Source organism: Marmota marmota, unplaced genomic scaffold (assembly GCF_001458135.2).
Source record: "Marmota marmota marmota unplaced genomic scaffold, marMar, whole genome shotgun sequence".
NCBI lineage: Eukaryota > Metazoa > Chordata > Mammalia > Rodentia > Sciuridae > Marmota > Marmota marmota.
The window spans coordinates 8130818-8147946 of record NW_026000016.1 but is presented as its reverse complement, the minus strand read 5'-3'; the positions used below and the strand labels follow the sequence as shown (position 1 = coordinate 8147946).

The window sequence follows — 17129 nt, the reverse complement described above, 5'->3', positions numbered from 1 at the left end:
GAAAAAGAACAAACCAACACCAAAGTCAGCAGAAAACAGGAAATAATTATAAGTAGAGCCAAAATCAATGAAATAGAGAATGAAACAAAGAATTTTTGAAAGGATTAATAAGAATGGTAAACCCCTCGCTAAATTAACCAAATTATAAAAAGAGAATATTCAAAATCAGAGATGAAAAAGAAAATATCACTCCAGACACTACTGAAATTCAGAGTATCATCAGAAACTATTTTGAAAATTTTTACTCCAATAAGCTAGAAAACCTTGACGATATTGACAAATTCCTGGAACATATGACCTTCCCAAGTTTAACTATGAGGATATAGAAAACTTAAGATCAATATCGAGTAATGAAACTGAAGCAGCTATCAAAAGCCTTTCGACAAAGAAAAGTCCAGGACTGGATGGATTCTTAGTCAAGTGCTACCAAACCTTTAAAGAAGAACCAACCGTCCTCAAATATTCATGAAATAGAAAAGGAGGGATCATTGACAAATTAATTCTATGAAATAAGTATCACCCTGATACCAAAACTAAACAAAGATACCTCAAAGAAAAAAAACTTCAGGCTCATATTCTTGATGAACATAGATTCAAAAATTCTTAATAAAACATTGGCAAACCATATACAAGAACACATTGAAAAGATAGTGCACAAAAATCAAGTGGATTTTATTCCAAGGATGCATGGATAGTTCAGCATATGCAAATAAAGAAATGAAACCACTCTAGCACCTGGAGACTAAATAATTCACTTTTGAATGATGAATGTATAGCAGAAAAAATTGGGTGAATTAATATTAATATCCAGAGTATATGTAGAACTCAAAAACCTGATACCAATAAGTGTAATTAACCACATAAATAGACTTAAGGACAAGAATCACATGATTATTTCAATACATTAAAAATATTTGACAAAATGCAACACATATTCATTTTTAAGACCCTAGAGAAACTAGAGATAGAGAGAAATTACCTCAACATTGTAAAGACCGTATGTGACTAACCCAAAGCCAAAAATATATTGAATAGATAAAACTAAAAGCATTTCCTCTAAAAAAGGAAGAAGACAATAAAGTACTGTCTCACCAGTCCCATTTAGTATCTGTCTTGAAACTCTAGACAGATCAATCAGCAATAGAAGGAAATTAAAAGGATATGAATAGGAAAGGAAGAGCTCAAATTATCTATTTGCTGATGACATGATCCTTTATTTAGAAGACCCCCCAAAAATTCCACCAGAAGACTTCTAGAGCTGATAAACAAATTTAGTAAAGTAGCAGGATACAAGATCAACATACATAAATCGATCACTTTCATACTCTGCAATAACAAACGTGCTGAAAAAGAAATTAAGAAAACTATTCATTCACAACAACCTCAGAAAATACTTGGAAATAAATTTTACAAAGGATGTCAAGGATCTCTGTGATTAAAAATATAGAACACTTAAAAATGAAATTGAAGATGGAAAATCCTTCCATGTTCTTGGATAGGCAGAATTAATATTATTAAAATGGTCACATTACCAAAAGCATTATACAGATTCAATGAAATTACCATCAAAATACCAATGACATTCTTCACAGAACTAGAAAAATTAATTAAAAAATTCATTTGGAAAAGTAAGAGACCCAGGATAGCCAAAGCAATTATAAGGGGAAAAAAAATGATGCTGGAGGCATCACAATACCAGATCTCAAAAATATACTACAGAGGTGTAGTAACTAAAACAGCATGGTACTAGCACCAAAACCAACATGAAGACCACTGGAATAGAAGTAATAAACACAGAGATAAACCTCCATAAATACAATTATCTGATACCAGACAAAGGTACCAAAAACACTTGTGGGAGAAAAGACAGCATTTTCAATGATTAATGCTGGAAAATCTTGAAATCCGTATGTAGAATAATGAAACATGACCTGTATCTCTCATCCTACACAAAAGTCAACTCAAAATGGATTGAAGACTCAGAAATTAGACCAGAAGCTCTGCAAATGCAAGATTAAAATGTAGGCCCAACCTTCCAACATGTTGGCATAGGCACCAACTTCTGAATTGCAAGAAATAAAACAAAAAATAAATGGGATGACATCAAATTGAAAACTTCTGTATAGCAAAGGAAACTAAAGCACGGGGAAATAGACTACAAAATGGGAGAAAATTTTTGCGATCTTCTCCTTGGATAGGTATATAAATATCCAGAGTATATAAAGAACTCAAAAATCTGACACCAACCCCCCAAATAACCTGATTGAAAAATAGTCAAAAATAGTTAAAAACTTCTTTTTAAAAATATTTTTTTAGTTGTAGATGGACACAATACCTTTATTTTATTTATTTTTATGTGGTGCTGAGAATCGAACCCAGTGCCCCATACATTCGAGGCAAGTGCTCTGCCACTGAGCCAAAATCTAAGCCCATAAATAGACACTAAGAAGGAATAAATTGGTTAGAAAATAGATGAAGAAATGTTCAACATCTCCATCACTTGGGGAAATGCAAATCAAAACTACACTGAAATTTCATCTCACTCCAATTAGAATGGCAGTTATCAAGAATACAAATAAGTATTGGCAAGGATGTGGAGGGAAATGTACGCTCATACATTTTTGCTGGGGCTTCAAATTAGTGCAACTACTCTGGAAAGCAGTATGAAAATTTCTCAAAAAAATAGAACTGTACTATCATGTAATCCATCTATCCCACTCCTTGGTATATTATCCAAAAGATACATACCAAGGAGTCATACCATAGGGATGCAGCCATATCAGTATTTATAGCAGCACAATAAACAATAGCAAAACTATGGAACCAATCAAGTGTCCTTCAACAAACGAATGGATAAAGAAAATGTTATATACAAACACACACACACACACACACAGAGAGAGAGAGAGAGAGAGAGAGGCGCACACCTGGAAATGAAGACTATTATGCTAATAAGACTCAGAATGCCAAATGTTGAATGTTTTCTATGATTTTCAGAAGCTAGCCCAAAATAAGGGGAATAAAAAGAGAAAAATAAAGGAAGGAATGGAGGGAGGGAGGGAAAAGGGAGGATTCCATCACAATAGAAGAAAGATCAGTGGCCTAGATGAAGGGGACTAAGGGAGGAGGGAGAAGGAATGGCATAAGAGAAGAACAGTAGAATGAAGCTGACCTAACTTTTCTATGTACATATATGAATAAAACACAGTGAATCTTTTCCTCAGGTGTATCCAAAAGACATTAACTTTTAAAAAAAGCTTAAAGTAATAGAAATATCAGTGGAGTATGGGGAAAGGAATAGGGGGAGGAAGGAGGAGAGAGAAATACCAGGGACTAATTACAGCAAATTATATTCCATGCTTTTATAATATGTCAAGATGGATACTAATGTTATATCCAATAAAAATAAAATTAACTCAAAAAGCATAAAAGTTCTTTTACTATATTTTCCCTCTGCACACACAAAAATGTGCAAATAGTAAAAAAAATCCTGGAGAGGATATGGAGAAAAAGAACACTATTACACTGTTGGTGGGATTGTAAATTAGTACAGCCACTATGGAAATTAGTATGCAAGTTTCTCAAAAGATTAGGAATGGAATGACCATATGACTCAGCTATACCACTGCTTGGTACTTAAAGTCATCATGTTACTGTGATATATACATACCCGTGTTTATAACAGCACAATTCACAATAGCCAAACTATGGAACCAGCCTAAGAGTCCATCAATAGATGAATGGATAAAGAAAATTTGCTAGATATACACAATGGAGTTTTATTTAGCCATAAGGAAAAATGAAATTATGTAATTTACAGAAAAATGGGTAGAACTAGAGACCATTATGTTAATATTAAAAATTATATGGCCAACTTAAAAGTTACATTTTCAAACAACAGTTGAAAGCATACTTAAACAGACACTAGGATGGCAATTTGTAAATCAATGGATGTGTAACTGATGTGATTCTGCAATCTGTGTATGGGGTGAAGGTGGGAGTTCATAACCCACTTGAATCAAAGTGTGGAATATGATATGTCAAGAAATTTGTAATGTTTTGAACAACCCACAATAAAAAATTAAAAAAAAAAAAAAAGAAAGCATACTTAAAACCCTTTGTACTTTGAATTGTTAAAATAAGAAGAATGCATAATTAGAAGGCATTGTTTATCATGCAATTACTTTATTGATTTCTTTGTATTAATTAACAGAACTAAAGGAATGAAAAGAATATTACTTGGGTTAGCTGCCATGAGAATTGCATAACTAGACTCTTGGTTTAGAGGCTCAGGTATATTCACTTGAGTTATTTATTATTAGGGATGACATTAGTGTCAGATTATATGTTAATATACATACTTGACATTTAATGATCTGGTATGTGTTAATTTTTGGGGGGTTACTGGGTATTGAACTCGGGGGCACTTAACCACTGAGACACATCCTCAGCTCTTTTAAAAATATTTAGAAACAGGGTCTCACTGAGTTCTTTAGGGCCTTGCTGATGTGCTGAGGCTGGCTTTGAATTTGCCATCTGCCTGCCTCAGCCTCCCGAGCCGCTGGCATTACAGGTGTGTACTATATTTTACTAACCACATGTATAATTTCATGTGATCATCATAACCACTTTATAATAAAGGTATTATACCACAGTTTACTAGATAAAAAAAATAAATTTCTACTCCAGGTCACATAATAACTAGGTAAAACAGGTTTGGGCCATTTAGTCTCACTTCAAAACTTGTACTCTTATTTAACCTTTACAACATTGGTGCATTACAAAAAAAGAAAAAAAAAACTAATGTTTTACCCAATTTATTTTTGTCATTTATATTATTGAAATAATTATATTAATGGAATATATACAACTTATAGAATTATAGAATTTGAGTTTCATACTTTTAAAATGCTTATTACTAATTTACCTTAATAACTGAACAAAGGTTAAAGAACATGTCACTTTTATTTTACAAATTTCTTATGTCTAGACTGTATATTCTAATTCTTATGGAATATATTTAAACTCTTATTCTTTGATATATTAAAATGTTTTATTTGTTGAAACTTCAACAGAGATAATAAAGAAAATCAACTAATATCAGTGGAAAGTTGTGAAAACATACAGCAGAAAATTGAAGGTGATAATATTTTTTACATGTTCAGCCTTTATAGGATTTCCTAAAAATATTTTATACATTTTCAGCCTTTACAGGGTTTCCTAAATATACTAACATTTTGAGATTTACAATTAAAAATTGAGAGCTATAAAATCTTACAACACTAAATTTAAAAACTATTCAATACTGGGTTTGGTATATCAGTCCAAGTTTATATTCTAGATTCTGGGAAAATACTAAATGAATAGTATATAATTTTGTTGTTGTTCCCATGAAAAATCACATCTTACAGGAACACAAGCATGGTATGCATCATTTTAATATAGTATAATACATTAAAAAGTATGTGTAATTTGCAATGAGTCTACAAAAAAGGAAGGATTTGTTTAACCTGAGGGATTAGGAAGAGTTTATTAAAATTTAAAGGATAAATAGGATTTATTTTAACAAAAGAGGAAGATATTTGGTATTTTAAGAAATAACAATAGTTTGAATAAACAGCATGAATAAAGAATTACAACTGAATTGGTATAAAGTGACAGTCAGGGTTAAGGTAGAGAAGAAGGCCTCGACATAGAAGGATCATGTACTGTGCTAAAGTGCTTGGACTTTTTTCATATGTAATAGGAATTTATTGCAGATTTTTTTGGGGGGCAGAGAAGTGACATTGTTGATTTAATTTTAGAGAAATGATTTAGCCATATTGGAGGAGCTAGATTTGAGATTGGGAGTAAGGGAAGTTTTTATTGTATCTTAGATATGTGATAAATACCTATATTAGAACACTACTAAAAGGGAAGGAAAGGGACAAATTTGAGAAATATTTAGTTGATATAAGGAAAAACTTGGTAATTAAATATGAAAGGAAGGGAGTTTAGATAATGATGTTACTATCAACTCATAGAAATGAATATGAGAGGGAAAATAAGTTTTAATGAGAAAATGATGAATTTGTAATAAATTTTTACATATTTTTTATATACTACCATTTATTGCCTGATTGGAGGGATCCATAGTGTTGGCAATTATTACTTTTTCTTTCCCTTGGATGAATTGTTAACTATAACATCTAAAGTCAATTAGCACATATGATTGCTATTTAAAATTTATAATGACTGGTACACTCTTAATTCTTTCAGAATTCATAAAAACCCACTCAATAGAAGAAGTTTTAGATACTTCTGAAACCGAAACACGTAAGTTGCTATTAGGCATCATTGTGTTAATAGCCTTTTCAAATACATTTATTTCTATAATTTAAAGTAATAATTATTAGGGTAACAACACAGATTCCCTGAAGTTAACTGCCATATAATTGAGCTGGCTGTCAAGGACATATTGAAATTCTTAGGTGAGGCTGCTATTACCAAAATTGATTCAGTTTTGAGGAGTGCCATGCGGGTTCTTGGAATGGAGGTTTTGATTGTGGTTATAACATGCCACTGAAGAGTCAGCAGGCCTTTAAGTTGGTACAGTGATAAATTTAAGACATGGTTTATAGATTTCAATATTAGGAATTATATATCACCTCAAATATACTAATTCTTTGCCACTGAGAACTTGTCAGTTCATGAATATAAAGAGTAGCCAGAACATGTATGAAATTAATGACTATTATCAAGAGAAAGGAGAAATTATTTTGTTTATGTATTAATACTGAAGAGAATTTTGAAACAATAATGTAATATACATGATGGAATATAATTTAGAAGTAGAAATAAAATTCTTTGGAAGAAATTGCTGTAATTTTTCATTTTTTCAGCATTACCTTTAAACCCGAGTATTGTTGTGTTTAAATAAAGAAATATACACATTCTTTAGTAATCCCAGTTTTTATGGAGAATTTTGATCCAAGAGAACTCTGAACGTTTTGGGTTTCTGTGTGTGTGTGTGTGTGTGTGTGTGTGTGTGTGTGTGTGTGTAGGAAGGTATCTAGAGCTTTAGAATGGATAACAAACGCCTCTCTCTGCATCAAAGGTAATCCTTTGCACATCTATAATGTTCTCTGAACTCTTGAAGCTTATTCTCAATCTATTTGACTGACTTTTCCCTCTAATAGCGTGCTCCATGAATTTTAGCTGACTTGAATTCCACAACTACTGAACTTTGACTCTTATATTCAAGGAGACTAGTAGGCTCTGTTTGACTTACTCTTATACTGTGGCCTGGAAATTCCAGTTAGTAAGTTATTAGGGCTCTTTGTTTTTCTGTATTGATTGTTTTCCAGTTTCTGAATTATCTGTTTTTTAATATATATTTTTGTCTAGGATTTTGTGGTTTAAGGTGGAAGGGTAATTCTGGTCCCTAATGCTGTGTCATGGAAGAATGCAGAAGTCTCTGTGCCCATTTATAGGGTATTCAAACACATCTTCCAACCATAAAGTCAAATTTTAAAGGATCAAATATAGTAGAAATTTTTTCTTCATGGTTTTTGAGGGAAGCAGAGGACAGGGTTACATTGCACAATATGGTAAAAACCCTTTTTAAAATTTCTAAGTATGTTTTCCCATGGCAGTTGCTTCAACCTCTGGGATAAAGCAGAATAAACCTAGTTTCTGTCAATGTTGTTATGTTTCACTTGTTTACTCTCATTTTCTTTCTTTGTTTTTTTTTTTTTTTTTTTTAAAAAACCTTCTCTAATCGTCTTTGGCCAAAATTTAGTCCCTCTGTCCCTTCCCATTTTCTATATTCTATTAGCATTGTACTGCATTGTTTTTTAATTTTCATACCACAATTTTATCTTTGTGTTGTTTTGTTTAATATTAATAGACAATTTTAGAGAAATTTTATATTTTATATTTGTAGAAAAATTGAGCAGAAAGTACTGAGTTCCCATTAACCCATTTTCTTTGCACAAAGTTCTCTCTCCTAATATTTTGCGTAAGCATGATACATTTGTTATGATCAATGAAGCAATTTTAATATATTATTGTTAATTAAAGTCCATAGCTTACATAGGATACCTTTCTGTGTTGGAGAGTTCTCTGGATTTTGATAAACATATATTGAAATGTATCCACCATTATAGTATCACCCAGAATGGTTCCAGTGCCCTAAAATTCCCTGTTTTCTACCTATCTATTCATCTCTCGCTCTCCATTCACTTGAGTCTCTGGCAACCCCTGATCTTTTTATTAAATTTTCAAGAAGGTAGCATGTTTGGAATTATATTTATAGTCTTTCTTTTAATATACATTTACAGTTCTTCCATGTCTTTTCATAGTTTGATAACTCATTTTGTTTCATTTCTGTGCTGTTTGATAGTATTTTTGCATTTGTGTTTACCAGGGATATTGGCTTGTAATTTAGTAAAATACTGTAAAACAGTATTCTCTTTTTGTAATGAACTTCTCTGGTTTTGATATCAGAATAAGGCTGATAATTTGGAAGTATTCCCACCTCTTCAATATTTTGGAAGACTTTGAGAAGGATTATATTTGTTCTTTAAAATTTGAGTAGAATTAGTCTGTGAAATTATTATGTCCTAACTTTTCTTTGATGGAAGATTTTCTTACTCATTAATTGGTCAATATTCTACTTCTACATGATTCAGTCATAGTAGGTGTATAAAGATTATTCATTCCTTTCAGATTATCCAACTTTTAGGCATATAATTATTCATAGTAGTCTTTTAGGATCCTAGGTATTTTTGTGGTAACAGTTATAGTGTTTCCTCTTTCTTTTTTGATGATATTTGAGTCTTCTTTTTCCTAGTTAAGTTTTATTAATTTTGTTTGTCTTTTTTTTAACAACAGCATCTCTATATCATTTATTTCTGTGCTGATCTTTTATTTTCTTCCTTTTATGACTTTGGGCTTAGTTCTTTTTTTAATTATTTGAGTTATAATGATGGTTTATCTGAGATCTTTTTTCTTTTTTATGTAAGCTTTTATTTTACTAAAGCTTTCCTCTTAGTACTAGTTTTTCTATATTTCATTAGTTTTGGTATATTGTATTTCCATTTTTGTTTGAAGATTTAAAAAATTTTTCCTTTGAAATTTCTTTTTGAATCATTATTCAGGAGAGTAGTGTTTAATTTCCACATTTGTGGATTTTTTAGTTTTTCTTCCATTATTGATATCTAGTTTCATATCATTGTGGTTCAGAAATATTTATGTTTTGATTTTAATCCTCTTAAATTTACTGAGACTTATTCAAGCATGGTGGCACACACTTGTAGTTCTAGCACTTGGGAGGCTGAGGTGGGAGTATCATTTGATCCCAGGAGTTTGAAAGCAGCGTGGACAACATAGTAAAATCCATCTCAAAACAAACTTTTTAATTAAAATTTGATTTATGACCTAACATATGTTCTATTCATGTCCACTTGAGAGCAGTGTTTTTGGTTGGAATGTTCTGAATATATATCTGTTAGGTCCATTGGGTCTAAAATGCATTTCAAGTCCAGGTCTTCTTTATTGATTTGGTGTCTGGGTGATCTGTCCATTGCTGAAAGTGGAGTATCGAGAAGGAAATTGAAAATGGTGAACTAGAAGAATCCACCGTAAATATAGTAGATGCTCCCTCAGACTGAATCAAAACAGCAGTTTTGCAGCTGCCTATTGAGGTAGGAAGACTGTGGAAAAGCACTAGAATGAAACTCAAGAGAGCCAGCAATCAGGTGAAACCAAGAAAAATTGGTTTTTAGAATATTTTTAAAAGTACACTGCACTCACATTGGACATGTAGTTGTTCACTGGGGAAGGAAAAATGCCCCTCCAACAAGCTGAAAGAAGGTTTTCCAACTATCTTAAGGAAAGAGGCTCTCTTGTGTCTAGACCCACAATCTGAACAGAAAAAGGAATTGAGATACTGCAAAGTGACCTGGCCTGGAAGAGATCCTAGCACTTCCCAATGGATTTAGTGAAAGCAGGGAAAGTGTAACCAACTTAAAAAGGATCATTGTTTTAAACTTTCTGCGAAGGAGGTTAAAAATCCCTAAAGTTTTTCTTTTTGCTTCCTTTGTCTATTTTTTTCTTGTTCTTTGTTTTCTTTCTTTTTGTGTACTCAAGATCCAACAACCATTTATGCTTTGCTTCTCATTGGATTGGTGGGCACAAACCCATCAGTCATTTGGAGCTCAAGAGTGAGACTGGCACAAGATTGAGGGAAGCTCTGGGCACCAATGGGAGCTCAGCTGCTGATCTGCAGATTTTTAGGACATAGAAAGGTAGAAGGCGCTTTCATGTGAAATTGGTCTGAATAATATGAAGTCTGTGATAAGGAGCAAGGCTGACAGGGATTAGAAATGGTTCAGGTCTGGGTTGGGTGAAAAGCTGCTACCGGCAGCATCTGACTGTGGGACTGGCCATGTCCTCCATTTCCAGAAATGTCCGGGAGATCTGCTAATAAAACTTGAACATTTCTCACTGACCTCCCTCCAGCACATGAACTGAGGCTTTTAGAATGAGAGGTGTGGTGTAATCTGCATCAGATTTTAGGCTACCTGGGTGAGAGGGCTGGCCACCATCTCCTACTAAAGGTACACCCTTACCTCCAGGTATAAAATCACAGTGAAATTGAGGGTGAATTCTGCTCTGAAATGGATAGTGCTTTTCCAACAGTTGCAGGCAGGGAAGGAAGAGCAAAACTCAACATACAGAATTCCCTACCAAGTTTGCTTCTTTGGGGTCAGAGGTGAGAATGAACAGTATGATAATTATGTCCCACAAACTTCCTCATAGCTGGGAGACTCTAAATTGAAGCCCCAGAAAGAAGTGTTTACAATTTAAATACTGCAGCAAAGAGAAAACCAAATTGGTTATTGTTGCATTAACTATTTCTGTAATGTTTTTTATTGTGTCATCCTTCTTTATTTGTTTTTTCATTGTTCTGATTTTATGTATTTTTTTCAATTAATTGGATTTTTTCTTGATACCTCTTTTCTTCTTTCTTACCTCCATTCCCTTCTCTTTTATCTTTCTTTCTGTTTTCTTTTCTCCTCTTCTTCCAGTATCATTTATTATTAAGTGCACTGTCATTAATGCTTAACTTTTCAGCCTAATTTATATTTTTTGACACACTATTCTCATTGGTTAATAGAATTGTACAAAAAACTAGTAATATTCAATATATGTAGATATATGGTTTGCTTTCAGTTAGTGATTTTGATGATTACTTTCCTCACAAAGCAGTGCTGGTTGTTGAACTTACACTTTGATTACACTGATTGGATGTTTTGATGCTAAAATATATTCCTCAATCAGGGCATATTTTTAAGGGATAACTACTAAAATACCCTCACATACTAGAGGAAGAGTAATCCTTCACAAGAGATGTGCAAACAACATATAACCTCTGAAAACATGAGAAAACAAGGAAGTATCCTCCAGAAGTTTATAATCATCTAATAATTGACTCCACGGATATTGTAGTGGATCAAAATCTGTTCAATCAACTTTTTAGTTGATTATTAAAATGATCAATGAATTAAAAGAAGATGTAAGAAATGAACCAAGAAGATGTAAGAAATGAACAATGAAGAATATATAACATTTCAATATAAATATATAGATAGATGGAAGGACTTAGTCATTCAGATAATATTAAAGAATAAATAATAATATATTATGATTAGAATATTCAAGAACTCTGGGAAAACATGAAGAGACCAAACTTAAGAATCATTGGCATTGAGGAAGGAGAAAATATACAGGATAATGGCATTAATAATCTGTTCAGTGAAGTGATAGCAGAAAAAATTGAAAACCTTGTGATTGAGATATACAAGACCAGAAAAAGAGGCTCTCCAAATACGTTATAAATAAAATGCCAAAAATCTAGGAAAAAATTTAAAAACTTTCGAAATTGCAAGAAAGAAATGACAAGTCACATTTAAAGGAAAATCAACCAGAACAACAGCAGATTTCTCAGAAGAATCCCTAGTCTAGGAGGGCTTTGAGCAATGTGTTCCAAGCCCTAAAAGAAAACTGCCAGCCAGAATTTCTGTATTCAGTAAAGCTATTCTCAGAGTCAAAGGAGATGTAAAAAGCTTCCAAGATAAGCATAAACTAGCAGAATTTATGACTACTAAAATAGTCATGCAGAAGATACTTAAAGGAACCCTACATACAGAAGAAAATAAGAATAACCAAGAGCACTTAAGGAAGAAAAACTGTCATTAGAAGAGTAGATAAGCAAATGAGAATTAGTATTGAAGCAGACATTAAAAATAAATCAAAATGGCAAGATAATAAGTATCTCTCTATAATAATACTGAATTTGAATGATTACTCTTTTTCTATTACCTTGGAAGAGGAGACTCATGACTGGCATGACCCCAAATTAGTAGACAGACACTTCCACTCATAGAAGCCCCCACCCACTAATCTTCATGGAGCCTGTGACAGGGTTTTAAACAACAGATGGTCACAAACGCAGTCCAGACATGAGAAAATCCGAGTCCCTCTGTGCGCAGAACCTGACCAGCTGAACAGCAGCTCTCCGCAAATGGGCGAATTGAGCACTGCGGAGTTCTGGCAGTATAGAGAAGCAGAATTTCAGATCCTGTGAAGATGTGCCACCCACGTCTCCACAGGGTACCGGTCGGAGGACTGAAATTGGGACTTAACGGAGAAACAGCCCAGTTCTCTCCTCCTCACCAGATACCCCAGCGCAGAAACGGGCGGTCACCATCTTGGAGAATCTACCTCATAAGTTTTGGGCGGATCACATGGCAGCGAGATTGATGACAGATCAGGAGTGTGAGCCCCAGCCCCCTCCCTCCACCCAGCTGGGATAACTCAAAAACTTTCTCACCAGCTCTCAGTAGGCATGAAAATCAGAGCCGAGGAAAACTGAAAAGGCACCTGATCTCCAATTCCCCCTTTCCCCAGCTGTGAACACCAAAACCTTTCTCACCAGCTCTTGGTGGGCGTGGCTATTGGAGGGAATAAGTCAGAATAGGTTGTCAGTTTCCAACTCCCTCTCTCCACAGCTGTGATGACTGGATGACTACCAAACAAAGAGAGCGCTCAGTTGATCAAGAGTGCAGGGCGGCCAGGGTGCCCCATGCCCAGAGTGAAACTAGAGCTGTGGAGAAGAGCCCCAGTAATTGTGGCCTAGTGGGCAGGAGAAGTGAGGGGAGTAGAGACTGGGAGCAACCCAAAGTGACCGGGATTGGAGAGACACCCAGCAGAGGAGGGAAAGCCACCCCACACGATTGCTTTCTACATCCTGAGGGCAGAGACAGCCTGGAAAGTGCAATGCCACATACTGGAGGAGAAGAAAATAGAACTCTTAAGAGTGAATTTTTTTTCTTCTTCCTTTTTCTTTTCTCTCTTTCTTTCTTCTTCTAGTCTTTGTTTCTTCCTCCTTCTTTTCCCCTCCCAATCTCCCAAGCATTACTACTTCTACTACATGTAATTTACTAAATGCAATTAGGTGAAGGTTTCTATGTTTTTTATAGTCCTCCTAAGTACTTAGCTATCCCAAAATACTCCTGTCTATTCTCCTGTTAATATCCCCCTTCATTAGAGCTCTCCTCCAAAGTAGCTAAAATATATTAACCCCCATATCCTTATATCTTTCCCCCTAAACATAAAGTCCTACAACCAACCCTCAGTTCTCTATACACCACCAGAATCTGTATGCCTTTTATGAAACTAATGAATTTACTTTAAATTACAATTGAACCTAACATCTCTAGACATTGTCTCCCATCACAAAGGAGAGATCTTGGAGCTATACAAAAACAACACAAATTTATAGGAGTAAATAATAACACAGCAGTCACACAGAGCTGGAAAAAAAACGTGAGCATCATGAAAAAACAAGGAAAAAAAGGAACACAAACAATGAAGGACAACTCAACAATAGAGGAGTTGGTAGCCACAGCAGAGAAAATGTTAGATAAAGGTTTCAAGATATACATGTTCCAGATGATCTGGAGTCTCAAGGAAGACCTTAGGTAGCAAATGCAGACAATGAAAGATCACTTTGACAATGAATTACATAAACAAATCCAAGAAGCAAAAGAGCAACTCTACAGGAAAATAGAGGTTATACCAAAAAAATCAAACAGAAATCCTGGAAATGAAGGAAATTATAAACCAAATTAAAAACTCAGAGTATCACCAGTAGAGTAGACCAATTAGAAGTCAGAACATCAGACAACGAAGACAAAATATATCATCTCGAAGAGTCTAGTCAACTCAGAAAGGCTGATAAGAAACCACAAGTAGAACATCCAAGAGATTTGGGATAACCAAAAAAAAAAAAACAAACTTAAGAGTCATTGGGATAGAGGAAGGTATAGAGATACAAACCAAAGGAATGAGCAATCTGTTCAATGAAATAATTTTAGAAAAGTTTCCAGACATAAAGAATGAAATGGAAATCCAAATCCTAAAAGCCTACAGGACACCGAATGTCCAAAATCACATAAGATCCACACCAAGACAAATTATAATGAAAATGTCCAACATACAGAACAAGGAGAGAATTTTAAAAGCCACAAGAGAAAGGAGGCAGATTACATTTAGGGGTAAACCAATTAGGTTAATGGCTGATCTTTCAACACAGACTCTGAAAGCTAGAAGATCCTGGAACAACATATTTCAAACACTGAAAGATAATGGGTTCCAATCAAGAATCTTGTATCCAGCAAAATTAAGCTTCAGGTTTGAAGATGAAATTAAAACCTTCCACGATAAACAAAAGTTAAAAGAATTCACAGCTAGCAAAACAGCACTGCAAAGCATTTTGGGCAAAACATTACATGAAGAAGAAATGAAAAACAACAACAAAAATCAACAGTGGGAGGTAGAGCACAGTAAAGGGAAAAACTGATCAAAGAGGAAAAACAAATCAAGTTAAATAACAAAAATAAACAAACATGGCTGGAAGTACAAATCATATCTCAATAGTAACCCTAAATGTTAAAGGCTTAAACTCACCAATCAAAAGACATAGGCTAGTAGACTGGATTAAAAAAAAAAGATCCAACAATATGCTGCCTACAGGAGACTCATCTGATAGGAAAAGACATACACAGACTGAAGGTGAAAGGTTGGGAAAAATCATACCACTCACATGGACCTCGGATGCAAGCAGGGATGTCCATACTCATATCAAATAAAATTAACTTCAAGCCAAAGTTAATCAAAAGGGATAAAGAAGGACACTATATACTGCTAAAGGGAACTATTCATCAATAAGACATAACAATCATTAATATATATTCCCCAAATAGTGGTGCAGCTATGTTCATCAAACAAACTCTTCTCAAGTTCAAGAGACAAATAGACACAATAATCATGGGTGACTTTAACACATCTCTCTTGCCACTGGACAGATCTTCCAAACAAAATTTGAATAAAGAAGCTATAGGACTCAATAACACAATTAATAACCTAGACCTAATTGACATATATAGAATATGTATATGTGGATACACTTTTTTCTCAGCAGCACATGGATCCTTCTCAAAAATAGACCATATATTATGCCATAGGGCAATTCTTAGCAAATATAAAGGAGCAGAGATATTACCATGAATTTTATCTGATCATAATGGAATGAAATTGGAAATCAACGATAAAATAAGGAAGAAAAATTTCTACATTACTTGGAGAATGAACAATATGCTATTGAATGAACAATGGGTTACAGAAGACATCAAAGAGGAAATTTAAAAATTCTTAGATATAAATGAAAACAGGCACAACATATCGAAATCTATGGGACACTATGAAAGCAGTACTAAGAGGAAAATTCATTGCATGGAGTTAATTCCTCAAGAAAAGAAAAAGCCAACACATAAATGATCTCACACTACATCTCAAAGCCCTAGAAAAAGAAGAGCAAATCAGCAGCAAATGCAGTAGAAGGCAAGAAATAATTAAAATCAGAGCTGAAATCAATGAAATTGAAATAAAAGAAACAATTGAAAAAATTGACAAAATTAAAAATTGTTTCTTTGAAAAAATAAATAAGATCGACAGACCCTTAGCCATGCTAACAAAGAGAAGAAGAGAGAGAACACAAAATACTAGCATATGGGATGAAAAAGGCAATATCACAACAGACACTACAGAAATACAGAAGATAATTAGAAATTATTTTGAAACCTTATACTCCAATAAAATAGAAGATAGTGAAGGCTTCGTTAAATTTCTTAAGTCATATTATCTGCCCAGATTGAGTCAGGAGAATATACACAACTTAGACCAATATCAAGTGAGGAAATAGAAGAAGCCATCAAAAGATTACCAAACAAGAAAAGCCCAGGACCGGATGGATATACAGCAGAGTTTTACAAAACCTTTAAAGAAGAACTAATACCAATACTCTTCAATCTATTTCAGGAAATAGAAAAAGAGGGAGTTCTTCCAAATTAATTCTACGAGGCCAACATCACCCTGATTCCAAAACCAGACAAATATACTTCAAAGAAAGAAAACTTCAGACCAATATCTCTAATGAATATAGATGCAAAAATTCTCAATAAAATTCTGGCAAATCGGATACAAAAACATGTCAAAAAGATGCACCATGATCAAGTGGGGTTCATCCCAAGGATAAAAGTTTAGTTCAATATATGGAAATCAATAAATGTAATTCATCACATCAATAGACTCAAAGGTAAGAATCATATGATCATCTCAATTAACACAGAAAAAGCACTCCTTCATGTTCAAAACACTAGAAAAACTAGGGGTAACAGGAACATATCTCAACATCACAAAGGCTATCTATGCTAAGTCCCAGGCCAACATCCTTCTAAATGGAGAAAAAATTGAATGCATCCCCTCTATAAATGGGACCAAGATAGGGATGCCCTCTTTCACCATGTCTATTTATTGTAGTTCTTGAAACACTGGTCAGAGCAATTAGACAAAAGTAATTAAAGGGATATGTATAGGAAAAGAAGAACTGAAATTAGCACTATTTGCTGATGATATAATTCTACACCTAGAAAACCCAAAAAATTCTACCAGAAAAAATTCAGCAAAGTAGCAGGATATAAAATCAACACTCATAAATCAAAGGCATTTCTGTATATCAGTGA

At 33.8% G+C, this 17129-nt stretch overlaps 1 protein-coding gene across 1 annotated transcript in view; it reads left to right on the top strand.

Moving 5' to 3' along the window:
- Positions 1 to 17129, top strand: part of Ccdc7 (coiled-coil domain containing 7) — a 194342-nt gene that overhangs the window by 36614 nt on the left and 140599 nt on the right. The window contains exons 7-8 of the mRNA XM_015483292.2: positions 5076 to 5140; positions 6259 to 6315. Of these exons, the coding sequence (XP_015338778.1) occupies positions 5076 to 5140; positions 6259 to 6315 (122 nt within the window). The remainder of the gene's footprint in view (positions 1 to 5075; positions 5141 to 6258; positions 6316 to 17129) is intronic.